The 15157-nt window shown below is 48.4% G+C and overlaps 1 protein-coding gene across 4 annotated transcripts in view; it reads right to left on the bottom strand.

Moving 5' to 3' along the window:
- Positions 1-15157, bottom strand: part of CLUAP1 (clusterin associated protein 1) — a 142747-nt gene that overhangs the window by 11576 nt on the left and 116014 nt on the right. For all 4 annotated transcript variants that reach the window (XM_067551104.1, XM_067551103.1, XM_067551106.1 and 1 more), the window contains exons 10-11: positions 14075-14182; positions 1039-1094 (exon numbers count right to left, since the gene is read on the bottom strand). In XM_067551104.1, the coding sequence (XP_067407205.1) occupies positions 1039-1094; positions 14075-14182 (164 nt within the window). The remainder of the gene's footprint in view (positions 1-1038; positions 1095-14074; positions 14183-15157) is intronic.

The following is a 15157-nucleotide window of genomic DNA, read 5'->3' as shown; positions in this document are numbered from 1 at the left end:
AGCCTCTGGGAGGGGCTTTGTCAACAGCTTCTGGAAAGTCCAAACACTTCACAGCAATGAAGCATCACCTCTGAGACACTAACACCAGCGTCGGTCTGAGCGAGAGTCAGCGATGCTGAGAGGATGATCCAGGAGCGGCATAGCAGGCAGAGCCTCGTTGCTAGTTCTGGACAGCATGGCTCTGCTTCCTGCCATTAGCCAGCCTGGCCCCTCCCTCGCACCAGCAGCCCAGCCTGCCGCTCAGATAGAATGAGAGCCCAGGGCAGGGCCCCAGCTGATGGCCCAGGCTGCAGGAGGACACCAGCTAACTATACCTGAAAGGGCTGAGTGGAGCAGCTACAGTACCTGACAGGTGTTAGGTGGGGGTGCTTTGATCCCCCAAAATGGCCTGTATAGCAACTAGTCACCAGGGTCACTCTTCACCATCCCTTCTCTAGCCCCAGCTCTCCACCCCATTTCCCAGTTGGGCAGCAACCAGAGGGAGAAGGAAATCCCACCACAGTCCTGTCCCCCGGGCATCTTGAGGGCAATATTTCTAGACGCCTTCCTCCCCCTAGAACAGGCCACGTCTCTGGCCTTAAAGAGCCGTGGTGGGATTTCCAAAGCAGCCGAGGGATTCCATTAAAAGCAGTGTGCCTACCTCAGTACATCCCCTCAACTGTGCTGAAAGGCCCTGCCCCTCTGGCCACCCCATTGTTGCCTTGGGCTCAGTGGCTGGCCAGCGCAGGAGTGGGCGGGCTGAGGAGTTTTAGCACAGCCAGGTGATCTGTCATTGCTAAGGAGGGACAGCACAGGTTAGGGCTGGGAGAATTAACAGACTAAACAGGCTAAATAAAGAAAACAAACGGCATGCAGGAGAGAGGGGGCTGGGTGTGTAAGGTGAGGAGAGACAGTCAGTGTGAAGCTGGGAAGGGGAAGGGGAAGAACGCCCGTGTGATGAAGATTGGTTGGAAGGGGAAACTGCCCTCTAGTGCTGTGGGAGCAGGTCTGTCATTGCAAAGTGCCATCAGTGACAGGACAGGATCCTGTCCTACTTACATCATCCTGTGTGTCTCCACCTTGCATTGTCCCCACAATCCGTTTGTTGGGTCTCCCTAGGTGAGCAGAAAGAGAAACGTGAGAACATGGTCGCCCTCTACTTCATTAACACAGAGCAACTAACGAGCTCCTGCATGAGATAAAGCTCATGGTTTGCACTCCAGGAGCATAACCGGGCATTGTCATCATGGCAAATGACAGCAATGGACCCTAATGCGCCTTCAACGCAACGGGGCTCAGAAGTAGGTGTGTGTGTGTGTGGGGGGGGTGATTATCTGCTTACTCCTCACCGTTAGCTTGCTACATGGTAGTTACTTTATCCCATGTCATACGGTTAATAAAGTACTATACCACCACCACCCATGCCCCCCTTGATGGCTTCAGACACGTTTTTTCCCTCAAGCTAGATTTTTTACACCATACTCCTCATTGTGCTGTGACTTTATTTTAGACACTGGTGTGCTACGTGGCCTCTCTTAAATGATGAGGTGGCCATCAGCACCCAAATTCTAACCCCAATTCTAACTTCAAAGCCTGTCTTTCAGTGGTGTTTCAGTGGTCTCTCAGTGATGGCCCCCTCCATTTGCCAAGTTTCCACCTGTGGTGTTGGAGATTCGTATTTATATGGCATCATGTGTGCACGGTGCTTTGAAGACAAAGTAATGCGCCAGTTGTTTTTCATGATTACACAGCGCGTGTACCACATAACCATTGAAGGAATGTACACGGAAAGGGCATACTAAGGCTAAGCTAGAGCAGCAAGACATGCAGTGTGTGTGCACGCATGCGTGCGTGCACGCCTGTGTAATTTAAAATGATTATAGCCTTCCTGCCTCTCCACAGCCACTTCTCCTCAGGAGACAGCTGTAAGATGCCTTTTCTGCAGAGTTCCTATTTTCTCTCACACTGGTGAGAATCTGGAGTAACTCCACTGAAGCGAAGCCACACCGGTGATTCAGGCCCTGTGTTACCATAGCTACTTCATAGCCGTGTGACAGTTCCACATGTTGGGTCACACGCCCAATTATAGAAAATGGCTTTTCTTGCCATACATGATGAACTCTACAGTAATCGCCTGCCTGCTGATAGAGTTGCAAGGGAGGAGCACTCTAGGTACACACAGCTCAATCTGTTTAGTGCATCAAAAAGAAGATTGAGAGGTGCTTGATTACAGTACATGAGTATCTTCAAGGGGAGAAATAGTAGGTACTAAAAGGCTCTTTCACCGTACAGAGGAAGACATAACAAAACCCAATGGCTGGAAAAATCCATGTTAGAAATCAGGCACAATTTTTAACAATGAGAGTGATTAAGCACTAGAACAAACAACCAAGGGAAAAGGTGGATTCTCCATCTCAGCGTCTTCGAGCTGTGCTTTAGTGAAACACAGGCTCAATACAGGGGGAACTGGGTGAAATATAATGGCCTGTGAAATACAGGAAGTTGGACTAGATGGTCTAATGTCCTTTAGGGCATTAAACACTATGAATCTATGGCAAAGCCATGAGCAGGATTGCAGAGAGAGTACTGTCACAAAACTCTGAACTACAGGAAAGCTCCCAAACTCATGGCAAGCCTTAACAGAGGCAGCTCCTGCTATCTAGTCAACAGCTTGTTATACTGTATGCAGATTATCCTGTTCATAATGTCTAGCAGGAAAACATTACCTGCTGAATAAAGTCTCAGAAAAAATGACTGGGAGGCTTCTAAGCGCTCCAGATAGTGACGTACTGAATGGAGAGGCGGCCCCTGGGTGCCGGCCTGTGGAGGAGCACCGGTCCAGCCCTTCCCAATGCATAGAAGACAGGGGGCACCGGCCCCTCCAACGCCCCCCGCCCCCTGTGCATCGTGAAGGGCTGGCTCAGGGAGGTGCCGGGACCCCTCCTGCCCTGCTCGGGGAGGGGTGCATGAGGTGGGGGAGGGAGAGCGCAAATGCAGGCTTGGCCCCTAGGTGCCAGAGACCATGGTATGCCACTGACTCCAGATCTACATTTTTACCCAGGCTCTTTGTAACACACATTCATTTATTCAGCAAGCACATCCCGTAGGTGATTCATCCCCCAAAATGCACCCTGAAAGGCTCCCTTCTGTGTAGCTAGGGTGGAAGAAGTTAAATGGAACAGTATACATGGCAACTTGAAGTCGCTTAGCATTAGCTCCTTGTTGCTTTTCATCTCCCCAGGTGCAATCAAGGAAATACAGATGAATGCTGAAGTTTTGTGGCATTTGCCTGGCTTTGGGAAAAGGGCAAAAAGAAGAAATAGTTAATTCCTGTAACTGTGGTTCTTCGCAATGTGATGCAGTCATGTATTCCACTCACGTGTGTGCATGCACAGTGTGCCAGAGACTTTTGTCTAGCAGTACCCATAGAGTAGTGTGGTTGTGACTCCTCCCCTGGCTATATGAGGAGGCACCGCCCCGTCCCTCCTCAGTTCCTTTGCACTGAAAGCCCATGAGAGGAGACTCCAATGCAGAGGGGACGGAAGGCGGTCATGGAACACGTCTGCATTGCACCTCGAAGAACCACCCTTACAGTAAGCAACCGTTTCTTCTTTGAGTAGATGCAGATGTGTATTCCACGTATGTGACTCGCGACGAGTATCCCACTCCAGAGCTGGGGCTCAGAGTCTACTGCAGTACAGATCACAAGACCTCCCTCCCAAGGCCTGCGTTCGCTCTGGAAGATGCGGTAATAGCATAAAGGTCCATAAACACATGTATGGCCAACCATGTGGCTGTCCTGCGAATGTCCAGTATGTAAATGTCACTGAGGAATGCTATCAATGTTACTTGTGCTCTTGTGGGGTGAGTCTGTACCCACTGAGGAGGCGTAGCTGAAGCTATCTCATACTCAGCCTTGATACACAATATTATCCATCTAGAGGTGGTCTGTGCAGAGACCGCTCGCTCCTTCATGAGGTTCGTATATGACATGAACAGGCAAGGTGAAACACGAAATGGTTTAGTCTTGTCTAGATAAAAGGCTAGACATTGCCTGACATACAGAGTACGAAGGTGCTGTTGTTCTGGGGAAGAGTGTGGCGTAGGGAAAAACAGGTAAATGTACCGCCTGATTCAGATGAAACTGAGAGAGCACCTTGGATAAAAACTTTGGGAGTGGTTGAAGCATTACCTTCTCCTTGGAAAACTGAATGTAAGGCGGCTCAGCCATTTGGGCCTGGAACTCTCACACCCTTTTTGCCAAAGTAATGGCTCTTAGGAGTGTGATTTTCTGAGACTGAAGGGGCAGCAGACAGGATGCAAGGGGCTCCTACGGAGGACCCATCAGAGCTACCAGAACCAGGTTTAGGTCCCACAAGAGAACCAGGCCTCACACTGGGGGATGTAAGTGAAGAAGCCCCCTCAGAAATCTCGTCACGATGGCATTGGAAACACCTGTCTTCCCTTGAATTGGGGAACACTGAACGCAAGGCCTGATTTCTGAAGATGTAACAAGTACTCCAAGATGTCCTGGATGGGAGCTTCTGTCGGTTGGGCTCCGTAGGCCAAGGACCACACCAAAAACCTCTTCCATTTTGCTAAGTAGGCAGTACTAGTGGAGGACTTCCTACTGTTAAGAAGGACTTGATGGACAGCCTGCAAACATGGCTCTTCATCTTCATTTAGCCAGGCAGCGGCAATGCTGTGAGGTGCAGGGAGCTGATCGCTGGATGGAGGGTGCGATTATGGTTCTGAGTGAGCAGGTAGGGATGGAGAGGAAGTGATATGGGAGGCTGAATTTGTTGAGGCCGTGAAGGTCGAAAATGGGTTGCATCCTGCTCTTGGACTTCGGTATTAGGAAGTACTGGAAATAAAAATCGTGGCCCTGGTGTTCCGGTGGAGCCTCCTGCACTGCTCCCAACTTCAACAGACAGCTAACTTGCTCAATGTGCAGTGTCTCATGAGAGGGGTCACTGAAGATGGACAAGGAAGGGAGGTAAGAAGGGGGCATGGAGAAGAAGTAGATTGCGCAGCTCAATCTGACAGTGTTGAGGATCCATCTGTTGGAGGTAATCGAGTCCCAAGCATTGTAAAAGCAGGCCAGCCTGTCCCCAAAGGGATAGGGGGATGGAGGAATGACTGGACCAGAGCTTTGGACAAAGCCGCTTGGCCTGCGCCAAGGGAGAGCATGAGGACTGTCCAAAGCCTGAGCCAAACTGCTTCCTCTTGTGGGATGTATCCCTCCTTATACAGTGGTCCTGTTGTTTTGGGGGGAAAGATTGCACAAAGAAATGCTGCGGGTGATATTGCTGCTGCTGCTGCACCCTATAGTGGTATCTTTGCACAGACTGCGTGTACACTCCTAAAGACCTCAAGGCAGCACTGGAATCCTTGAAGGAGTGCAAAGCGTCATCCATCTTGTCCGAGAACAAGACTTGGCTATCAAACGGCAACTCCTTGATGGTGCTGGATGTCCAGAGTGAGCCCAGAGTTTTGCAACAAGGAAGCCTTCCTCATAGTTACCGCTGAGGCGATAACCCTGGCCAAGGTGTCTGCAACGTTGAGGCCGGACTGCAGGGACATTCTGGCCAGCAAGCAGCCTTCCATAACGAATGCCCAGAATGCCTCATACGAGGCCTCAGGCAACTGGTCCTCGAATTTAGCCATGGCTGATCAGTTGAGGAAATCATAGTTGGCCAGCAAAGCTTGTTGATTAGCAATCCTCATCTATAAGGATGATGAGGTATAGACCTTCCTACCCAAAAGATCCAACTGCTTGGAGTCTTTGTCCTTGGAGGTAGACTTGAACCTACCTTGCCGGTCCCTGTTGGTTACTGCCTGTGGTGACCAGGGAATTTGGGGCTAGGTGCGAATAGGACCCCTTAAATCCCTGCATGGAACAAAGTAGTGCTTTTCTATGTGTTTTGCTGCCAGTGATACCAAGGCTGGTGTTCTCCACAAGGCTCTCGCTGGCTCAAGGAATGCATCATTGATCAGGAGGGCCAGATGGTAAAATGTGCCCCAGTTCATGCGTGTTCTCTTACAAATCAAACAAGTCTTTAAGGTGACAAGCGAAGCACGCACTGGGGTGGTTTTTGGAATCGTCCTTCCACATGAAGGACAATGTTTAAACCCCAGTGAAGCTTCCCTGGGGAACATTATTTGCCAACTAACATTCAGATGAAATGCGAGGTTATGAGACTACAATCACACAGAGCTGATGCCCGCCCCAGCGGTGAGAAGGAACTGAGGGGGGTCGGGGTGGTGCTACCTCAGATAGTAACTGTCCCTCTATAGGCACTGCTAGGCAAATGGCTCTGGCTCTGGCGTGCTGGGCATGCACACACCTAAGTGGAATACACGTCTGCATCTACTCCAAGAACAAATGTATGTTCTCAACTCCAGTGGTTCTTGAACTTTTTAAACAGATCCCTCCCGTGGACATTTGTGTAACAATTGCGCACCCCCATCCCCCGAACCCCTCCCACTTTCAGAAAAAAACCAGGGCCTACATATCATAGGTGGAGTTTGACTGCTTAATTTGGGTGGGGAGGGGCAAGGGTAGCAGCAGCTCCCCTGCAGTTCCAGAGCCCGATGTGACCAGCGAGAGAAAATGGCGGAGGGGGGGAATTGCAACGTCATTGGGCTTATCCTCAGGCAGCAGCGCGGATGCAGCTGCTGCCTCTGGGAGCCTGCAGAGTGGCATATGACCTACAGCAGCCTCCACCCACCTCCATTCCTCCCCTCCTAAGGGTCCCCCACCCCCAACACCTGCCCAGGGCTGCCCGTGTGAGGCGGTGGGGTCCCCACCACCGTCTGCCCAGCTTTCAGCCCGGCACCCCTCACCAAGCAGGGGGAGACAGCTCCATCATCATAAGTTTGGGGGGCATTGCCTCCCATAGCCCCCCAAACCCATCTCTCACCCCATAGCAGGCCCCGCCCCCCAGTCTGAGAACCGCTGAGTCTACTCCACTGGTCTGCAGCTCAGGTAGGTGTGGCTGAGTCTCTGCAGCTCCTATTCATATTGCTAGGGACCTGCAGTTCCTCAGGGCCAGGTTTTACTGAGGGAATGGGATTTGCTGAAACACTCCCTGCCTCCATGGCTGCTCAGAGAATGAAAGGCCTCTCTTACTTAACTTAGTCAGTGACAGGCTTCTTTTGGAAGTTCCCACAGCACTTTTTCTCTTCATTTGTCCTATGTACTATTACTGGGGACTCTGATATATCACCCAAAATCCCAGACATTCCCAGGACTAAACAGAAAAGCCAAATTCACCAGTGGATATATGCATATATAGCAGAGGAAGCAGAATTAGACCCAGTGTTTTTTCTCCTTGGTGAGAGATGGCCTGCAAAATATTCCTAAAAAGAAAATGAGTCTCTGCCTTGCTTTGCTGAATAGAGAAGGCCTGAAAGGGTTTCTAAACTTGGGTGGGAACGCTGGTGTAATCTCTGCTTGCTTCTTACCTTGGAAATATCAGGAATGTCAAACCTGCTGCGAAATGTCTACACTGAGCTATGGCACTTTAGGTGAAGGGCAAGGAGTGGGATCTCTGCTTTCCTTTCAGCTAAGTCTTCATTAGACACTGGAGTTAACTCAGCGTTAACAAAAACCAAACCATCAGTCGGACTAAACACCCAGACCTCATGGTTCAGATTTCACTCTCGTTATCACTAGCTCTCTAGCAGCCAGAGACTAGTCCTCCACGACAGACAAGACTTGATTTTCTAATGTAAAAAACCAACAACTTTAAAACAAACCCTTCCAGCCCTCTTTATGCGAGAAGCTCGAAGGGGCATAGTTGTTCCCTGTGCGGGTCACCCTAAGAGTCCCCAGATGCAGGCTTTGCCTTGGGGTTGTGACGTGAAACATAGCATAATATGGACATGCAAGAGGCAGCTATTAAATTAATAGCTGTTAAAAGACTGGACTTTTCAGGAGAATGCTGTGCAGATATCACAGGGTAATCACTGTGCACAGTGCCTTTAAAACGAAAAGGTTCTGTTCTCCCTCCATCCCATGCCTGCTGGAGCAGAGACAGAGGAAAGGTGGCACTACAAGGAAAGTATTGGGTGCACTGTGCTGGAGTCACTGCCTAGAGGAGTGTTTTTCATGCTGTTTTTCAGTCTGTATAATGTAACCTAGGCTAGACTCTGTAGCTCTGGAAGTGCTGCTTCAAACCCACTCGATAGACTTGTTTTCTCCCAACCTGTCTTGTATATTGCATTATAAAAGAATAGACAATCATGGGCATCTAACCCAGAGCCTTCAGTGGAAGAAAGAAGAGGGAAAGACTGTGGGTGTGATTTTTGTGCCTTCTTACACCCATGTAAATCAGGAGTCGCTCCATTAAGTCAAAAGAGTTACACTGCAGTGACACTGGGGTGGGATCAGAATCAGGCCCTATGACACACCCTCTGGAGGCTGTCTGAGGTGTTGTGAGGTGCTCAATACACTGAGCATTAGTGAAAGTGAGACCTTCCGGTTTACTAGAAGAGTCTCTACAGCGAAGGCAGCACATTTTAAAATTCAGATATTCAAAATCAATTCTCTCTTTGTGAGCCTGTGGAGGGGGAGTTAGAGGGGCTGACAGAGGACACCAGTACATTTACTCACGTAATGGAAATAGAGGGGTTATGTCTGCAGAACAGGGAGAGCTGGCACGTATGGAGACGTATGTCACTTGTAATTTCCTCAGTTCAGCTCAGGTTAGCCTGGGGTTTTAAAGCCTGCTATGGAGTTCAGTACTCACTGATTTACTCCTGCCACAGAAGTTCACATTGCTTCCAAGTGAGTGGAAGTTTGCTGTGTTTACTTACAGACAGCATGAGTTCAGCAGGGACAGGTTGTACAAAGCAATAATTGGGTATAATGCTAGTAATGAGCATGCTGTTATTCACTGTGCCTCTGGATTCCGATTTACTTGCTCTGTAAGGTATGGAGTCACTGAACTCCTGACAACTGGAAATGAACGTGTACCCAAGGTTTCACTATTCAAGCCTCTGCAATTTCCCCTCTGCGTGTGACACTTCCAGGGTAATAGCTGTAAACTGACCACACTGGGACTGCAGCATGTGAATAATTCACATACGCTTGTCCAGCAGTGGGCATGGTTTACCCCAAGCCTGAGAACAGAAGTGAACACAGCCTGAGATGATGGCACAGACAACAAGGAAAAGAAGCTGGGTCAGGTTCAGGAGAACTGAGTTCAAGCCCCACAAATTCCATTAGATCTAAGGCAAGTCTCTTCCTCTCTGTGCCCCATTTGTAAAATGGGGATAATTCTTCTTTTGTTTTGTCTCCCAAGACTGTAAATTCTTCCAGGCAGGGCTGTCTTTCACTATGCATGTGTATAGCACCTAGCACAATGGAGCACTGACCTTGGTTGGTATTTCCATAATAATAATAATAATAATAAACACTATTGATGCTGCTCAGGTCTGGCTACTTTCAGCTGAAGGGAGCTGAGCACAGCAGGTGGCCTGCAGAAACACCTCCCTCTCACAGAAGAGAATTTATGACCGTACCATACTCTTCCATGCTGATCAACTGCATCCCTCTTCTTGGGGGAGGGCTCCTGCATGTCCCAAGTCTAGATCCTCTGTCTCCCCCTCCACCACAGCCTCACTTACAGCCCCCATTATTCTGATCAACGAGAGCTTGGCTGGAGTGCCTTCAAAGCCCACCATGCTTACTCTGTAGCTGGCCCAAGGAGGCGCTGTTAAGGGAAGAGGGATGCATAACCTCCCTCGCACTGAGCACACTGCAAACCAACAGCAGCAGCAGCACAGATGCCAGCAAACACAGGAGAAAACGGGAGTTTGAGTGGAGATCTGTTGGAGGAGAAGGGAGGCAAGTCCTTGTTCCTTAGGAGCAGGGAGTGTGTTTGTGTGCTTGTGGTGTGTTTTCAGTTTGCAAAGTCTGGTAGGGGGCAGTGTGTTGTGAAAGAAGGGCCACCTTTGATCACAGCTGAGCCTTGATTAGAGGGTGGGGCTGCCCTAAGAAGCAGGCCCATAAAGGCAGCCATCCATCCAATGAAATGAATAGGCTGCAGGTTCAATGCAAACAAGAAGTCGTTTTCCACACAGCACATAACTCTCCTGTAGAACTCGTTGTCCTAGAATGTTATGATGGCCAAAAGCATAACTGGGTTCAAAAGAGAACTGGATAAGTTCATGGAGGATAGGTCCATCAATGGCTATTAGCCAAGATGGTCAGGGATGCAACCCCATGTTTGGAGGTACCCTAAACTTCTGACTACCAGAAGCCAGGAGTGGAAGACAATGGTGGATCACTCCATATTACCCTGTTCTGTGCACTCCTCCTGAAGCTCTGATACAGGCCACTATCAGAGACAGGATACCGGACAAGACTATGGTCTGCCCAGCACGGCAGCTCTTATGTGGTGCACTAGACCTTGTGCTGACTTTCTGCCAAGGGATGAATTTCACCCTATAGGGAAAAATGTCCACTGTATAATGCAGCTTCACTATGAGAAATCTTTGATCTTAATGCCTTTCTAATATAAATACACTTCCATATTCTCCCTTGTTAAGTCTTTAGTCTTGGTTTCATAGTTCTATTTTAATTTAAGAACCAGAGAGTTGGTAAGAATTGAATTATTAATTATTAAACACCACAAACAAGAATTTTTTCATGTTTTGAAAAGTAGGTATGAGAAAATCCATAGGAACCTGTGAGAATCTAAACAAGGAACAGGCAGCTGTTACGCATTCCTTATTAAACCACCCCCACCCCCATTCTGAGTTTAATGGCCCATCTGTAGTTTCTTAACACCTTGGTGAGACTGGAGAGAAGGGAGCATGCTAGAAATTCAGCAGCAGAGATCTAAACACAGTTGCAAGCTGGGAAGAATGGGAGTGAAAGTGGGAATTTTGGAGGAAGGGTTTCCAGAGAACAGTCTGTCCATTTCACAGCTCACTTGAGGCCAAAGCCAGTCCACTCCCCTGGTCCTCTCTCCCACTCCTCTCTGCTCTGCAGGTCTTGTGCTTCAAGGAAGGATTCTGAAGGGGCTTGTGGAGATGTGGGGTCCTGAGTGGCGTAGTTCAGTGTTGCAGGGTCTCTCTGTGCAGGGGCAGGGCATGGGCACAAAGGATCTGCTCCTATGCAGATCCTCCACACAAGGTTGCAAAAGTGCCCATGAAAGCAATTGCAGGAGTTGAGCTAGAGTAGCCACCACAGAGCAGCTCTGTAACCACTCTGCAGCCTGCCTGGTGGGGAAGAGGATCCCTCCACTTTGCCCCTTGCACTTCTGCCCAGTGCCTGGTTCAAGCCAGCTGCTGGGCTCCCAATTTGAGCCTTTGGTGCATCATCTTTCCAAGCTCAAGTTTAAGTGCAATTCTGGGCCAGGGTGGTGATGTCCCTTCCCCAACCTCTCAAACGCAGTATCAAAGTGCAGCATAGTTTGGTTATGTGCTGCTCAATGTGCAGTCCCTCCTGTAAAATCTACTTGTAATGAGATTAGTAATGATCTGTGCAGGGGCGGCCACCACCATGTACGTGCAGAGCTATTCCTGACAAGTCAGGTAGTGGACATGCATAGACATGGGGACCAGGCTCCCTGATCCCTGTGTGCACTGCCAGCCAGAATCTGTCTCTTAGGTTTGATAGCTGTATACTTGGTTCCACATGCTCCTGTAAAATACGTTTTGCTTTCTGAATAAAAAGCCTTTTCTCTTCTGCAACATTTCCTTAGTCATTCTTGCCAGGACTGTGTTAAACAACGTAGCTTTTTACAAGTCCAGATTTTCTCCAAATACACTTGTTAGCTTGTCAGCTAACATACCATTGTCACAGCAAACCCACAGACAGCTGCTGGAATGTTAATATGCTCTAGGAAATCTGGATTACTTATTCTTTGACTTTGCATTAATAAACGCCATCCTCCCACAAAGAAAACCAAACCAGACTTGGGTTGTTACAGCCTGGGCTGTCAAACGTCACCTCAAATATAAACACAGAGGTTATATTTCTAAGGTGGGGATCTCTTCAATTCCTAGAATAGAGAGGAAGAGCTACTGAACTTCAGACACGTTCCCCAAGCGATTTGGATAACTGGGATTTATTTGCACCCAGTATAATGTTGCTGAGAGAACTGACAGCACTGAATGCAGTCAGCCAGGCTTTCTCACACAGCTCTGTAAATGTAGACCATCTCTGTCTGAATCTGTAGTATTTCCATTACTGGGCTATTCTTGAGCACAAATCGTCAACATGTGCCACATTCTGTAATGGTTTTATTACATGAGGCAAGGTTACACTGGAAGCTTGACTAGACTCTGAAATAATTTCACTTATGACTTGAAAATCCAGGTTGGAACCTTAGTCTCCAGAAACGAACTGACACATCAGCACAGTACATGTAATCACCGTGCCACCTAATCTTCTGAGTAGATATGAATAGGCTTCACATTTGTCACTTTGTTATTCAGCCTGACAGTGGGTAAACAACAGAGAAAATGAAAATGATAGATATACTCATGAAGTAAGACACTACTCAGTGTGAGATCTGAGTATGTTCCTTGCTGTTTTAGGTCAATTACAAGCAATGTCTTTAGTTGCTGATAATTTGCCTCCTGGTGTCACGTGGCATAGCAAGAGATGGTGCAATGTTGCTGTTGTAAGGCTTGAGACTGTTTTCAGCTAACAAGTTGTACATTAAAACTCATGTAAATGGCTAGTGCAAACATCCGATGACTCAGGCAGCCAGATGTCCTCTTAATGATTCTAATTCCAATGAGAACAGCACGTTTGCTTTTAGAAATTCCTGTCTGCCATCTATCTGTAAGGATCCCCCCTCCCTTCTTCCTCCACCCTACACCCCACCGAGTGTAACCCTAGCATCCTTGATGTAAGTAAAGTGATTAAAAGTGTCTCTGCATGTATGTAACGACCATTATCACTGTTGTTCTCTCAGGATGGGACAATGTCTGTATTTGTAAGTGAATAGATAAAGAATTTAAAATGTACTATGTAATCAATAAGAAAGGATATATAATTGACCACTGTAACATCATGAAGTTGAAGCTGATTTATCAGACTTCCCGGTATCGTGAATAAACCTCTCCAGTATTATTTGTGCTGCCTGATTCTTGGAGAAAGAATCCTTCATGCTTTACACTGTGTAGACGAGTAGAGGACAGTCATAGGGCAGTGAAGGAAGTACTACCAGTTTTTCCAAAGAAGAGGATCCAGCAGGATCAGCAGCTGGGTGAGCTTCCCAACACTGCTTCTTCGCCCCTGGCCAGGAGGGTCCATTGCTGCCAGGGAAGAGATCATTCATTGTCTCTGGCTCTTTTAAATACTTGGCCTCTGCTGAAACTGCCCCAAGATGACAATTAGGGGTATTTGTCAGGTGCTCTTTTTTTGAAAGTAGACATTTGTATAGTAGGAACTGACCCAAGAGCTCCAACTCATTTCACACAAGCCATGGAAGAAACTCTCAGATGGTAGCTATTCAGAGTCACTGCTGGTCAGGGCTGTGTTGGACCTCGTATTCTAGAGGTTAAAGCCTCCAGCTCCTATGTTATTACAATCACGTGAGCCAACCAGTCCTTCCATAAGGGAAACAGTTCAAGTTTCTGGGGCCCATTACAGGGCAGTTCAGGTGGCATTGTGAATACAACGAAAGGCCAAATTTTGAAGCAGCACCTCAGGTGGTTAGTGTAGGTAAAATGTGAGTTCACGCTACATCTACAGCTAAAGGAAAGGAAGGGACCACACTGGGACCAGAGGCCTAGGGACACATTGGGACCAGAGGCCTAGGGATCACACTGGGACCAGAGGCCTAGGGCTTGACCCAAAGCTATTTTCTGAATCCGGACAATGTAAAAAACAAGGAAGAATTTTTCCCTCACACTGATCTTTCCAGTAAAATTTCCCTTGCAATGTCCCTTCTTCTCTGAAGTGCTACAATACCCATCAGCCCTAGGGAACTGAGCAGCGTGGAAGCTTGTGAACCCTAACAGGATCTTATACCCAAAGTGTCCCTCAAAAAACCCTGCCCTGAGCAGCCAGAAGGAGCACTTCCATATGTCTCATCAAATAGGGGGAACTAAGGAGAGGTGAGGATACCTTGCATCAGGATCTCCATGGCTGTGCGCTGCTTTATTAGCTGCCTGTCTTCCACTTCACTGTCAGATCCCTCGTCCTCTTGGATCTCTATGTCTGAATCGTCGTTACCTGGTTAAAACAAAATCACCAACAGCACTGAGTTAATGGAATCAGACAATGCCACAGCAGTTCAGTACAGGGGCTGGGTGCCAGGGCATGCTCATGCTCAGGGAATTCAGAGAATCCTCTCGTGGGCCTCAGGGGATATGTCTACACTGCAGAGAAAAACCTACGGCTGGCCTGTGCCAGCTGACTCAGGCTAAGGGGCTCAGGCTAAGAGGCAGTTCAACTGCGGTGTAGTCGTTCAGGGTCACGCTGGAGCCCAGGCTCTAGGACCCTGTGAGGTGGGAGGGTCACACCTGCAATGAAATGGCCCCTTAAGCTGAGCCCTGCTGGCCTGGGCCAGCTACAAGTGTCTAACTGCGGTGCAGGCATACCTAGGAGCCCTACTCTGGCCAGGACTCTATGATGGCACAATCATGAGTTTCCAGCAATCACCCAAAATAAAAGCAGGACACTGATCGGTCAGGGTGTAGGGTGTATGCAGGGCTTCTGATTTTTGGTTTTAACTGATTAACATTGATAAAATGCACCCAATACAAAAAGAAAACAAATAGGTGTTTATCCAAAAAACACCAGAAAACACCAGAAAGGGTTACTTGTATCTAAGGTAGGGATATCATGTTTCAGGTTCCCCAAAAGAGGACACTGCCGTGAGGGGTGGGGAAGAAGGGAGGAGGACAGGGAGATGGGTGGGTACAGTTGGGGTGATGCTTGATGGGTGTGTGTGTATGTGGGGGTGCTGGAGGTGTGTGTGTGTACTGGAGTATTTGGGGGGTGCTGGAGAGGATATATGGATGGTAATGCAGCGATGTGTGAGTACTGGGAGGGGGACCTGGGACCTCACTCTTGAGATGGGGGGGCACTGTCACTCCCTGTCACTATGGCAGGGTGACTCACAAAGACCCAGGAAGCAGTGACAGCTGTTCATGAATGCCTTCCTGTGAGGCTCTAGTCTCCCCCTTCCTAGGGCTGAGAGCCAGA

Source organism: Emydura macquarii, unplaced genomic scaffold (genome assembly GCF_026122565.2).
Source record: "Emydura macquarii macquarii isolate MOO-44397 ecotype Brisbane River unplaced genomic scaffold, CSIRO-AGI_Emac_v2 contig_1348, whole genome shotgun sequence".
NCBI classification, from domain to species: domain Eukaryota; kingdom Metazoa; phylum Chordata; order Testudines; family Chelidae; genus Emydura; species Emydura macquarii.
This window is presented reverse-complemented; position numbering and strand designations above follow the sequence as displayed.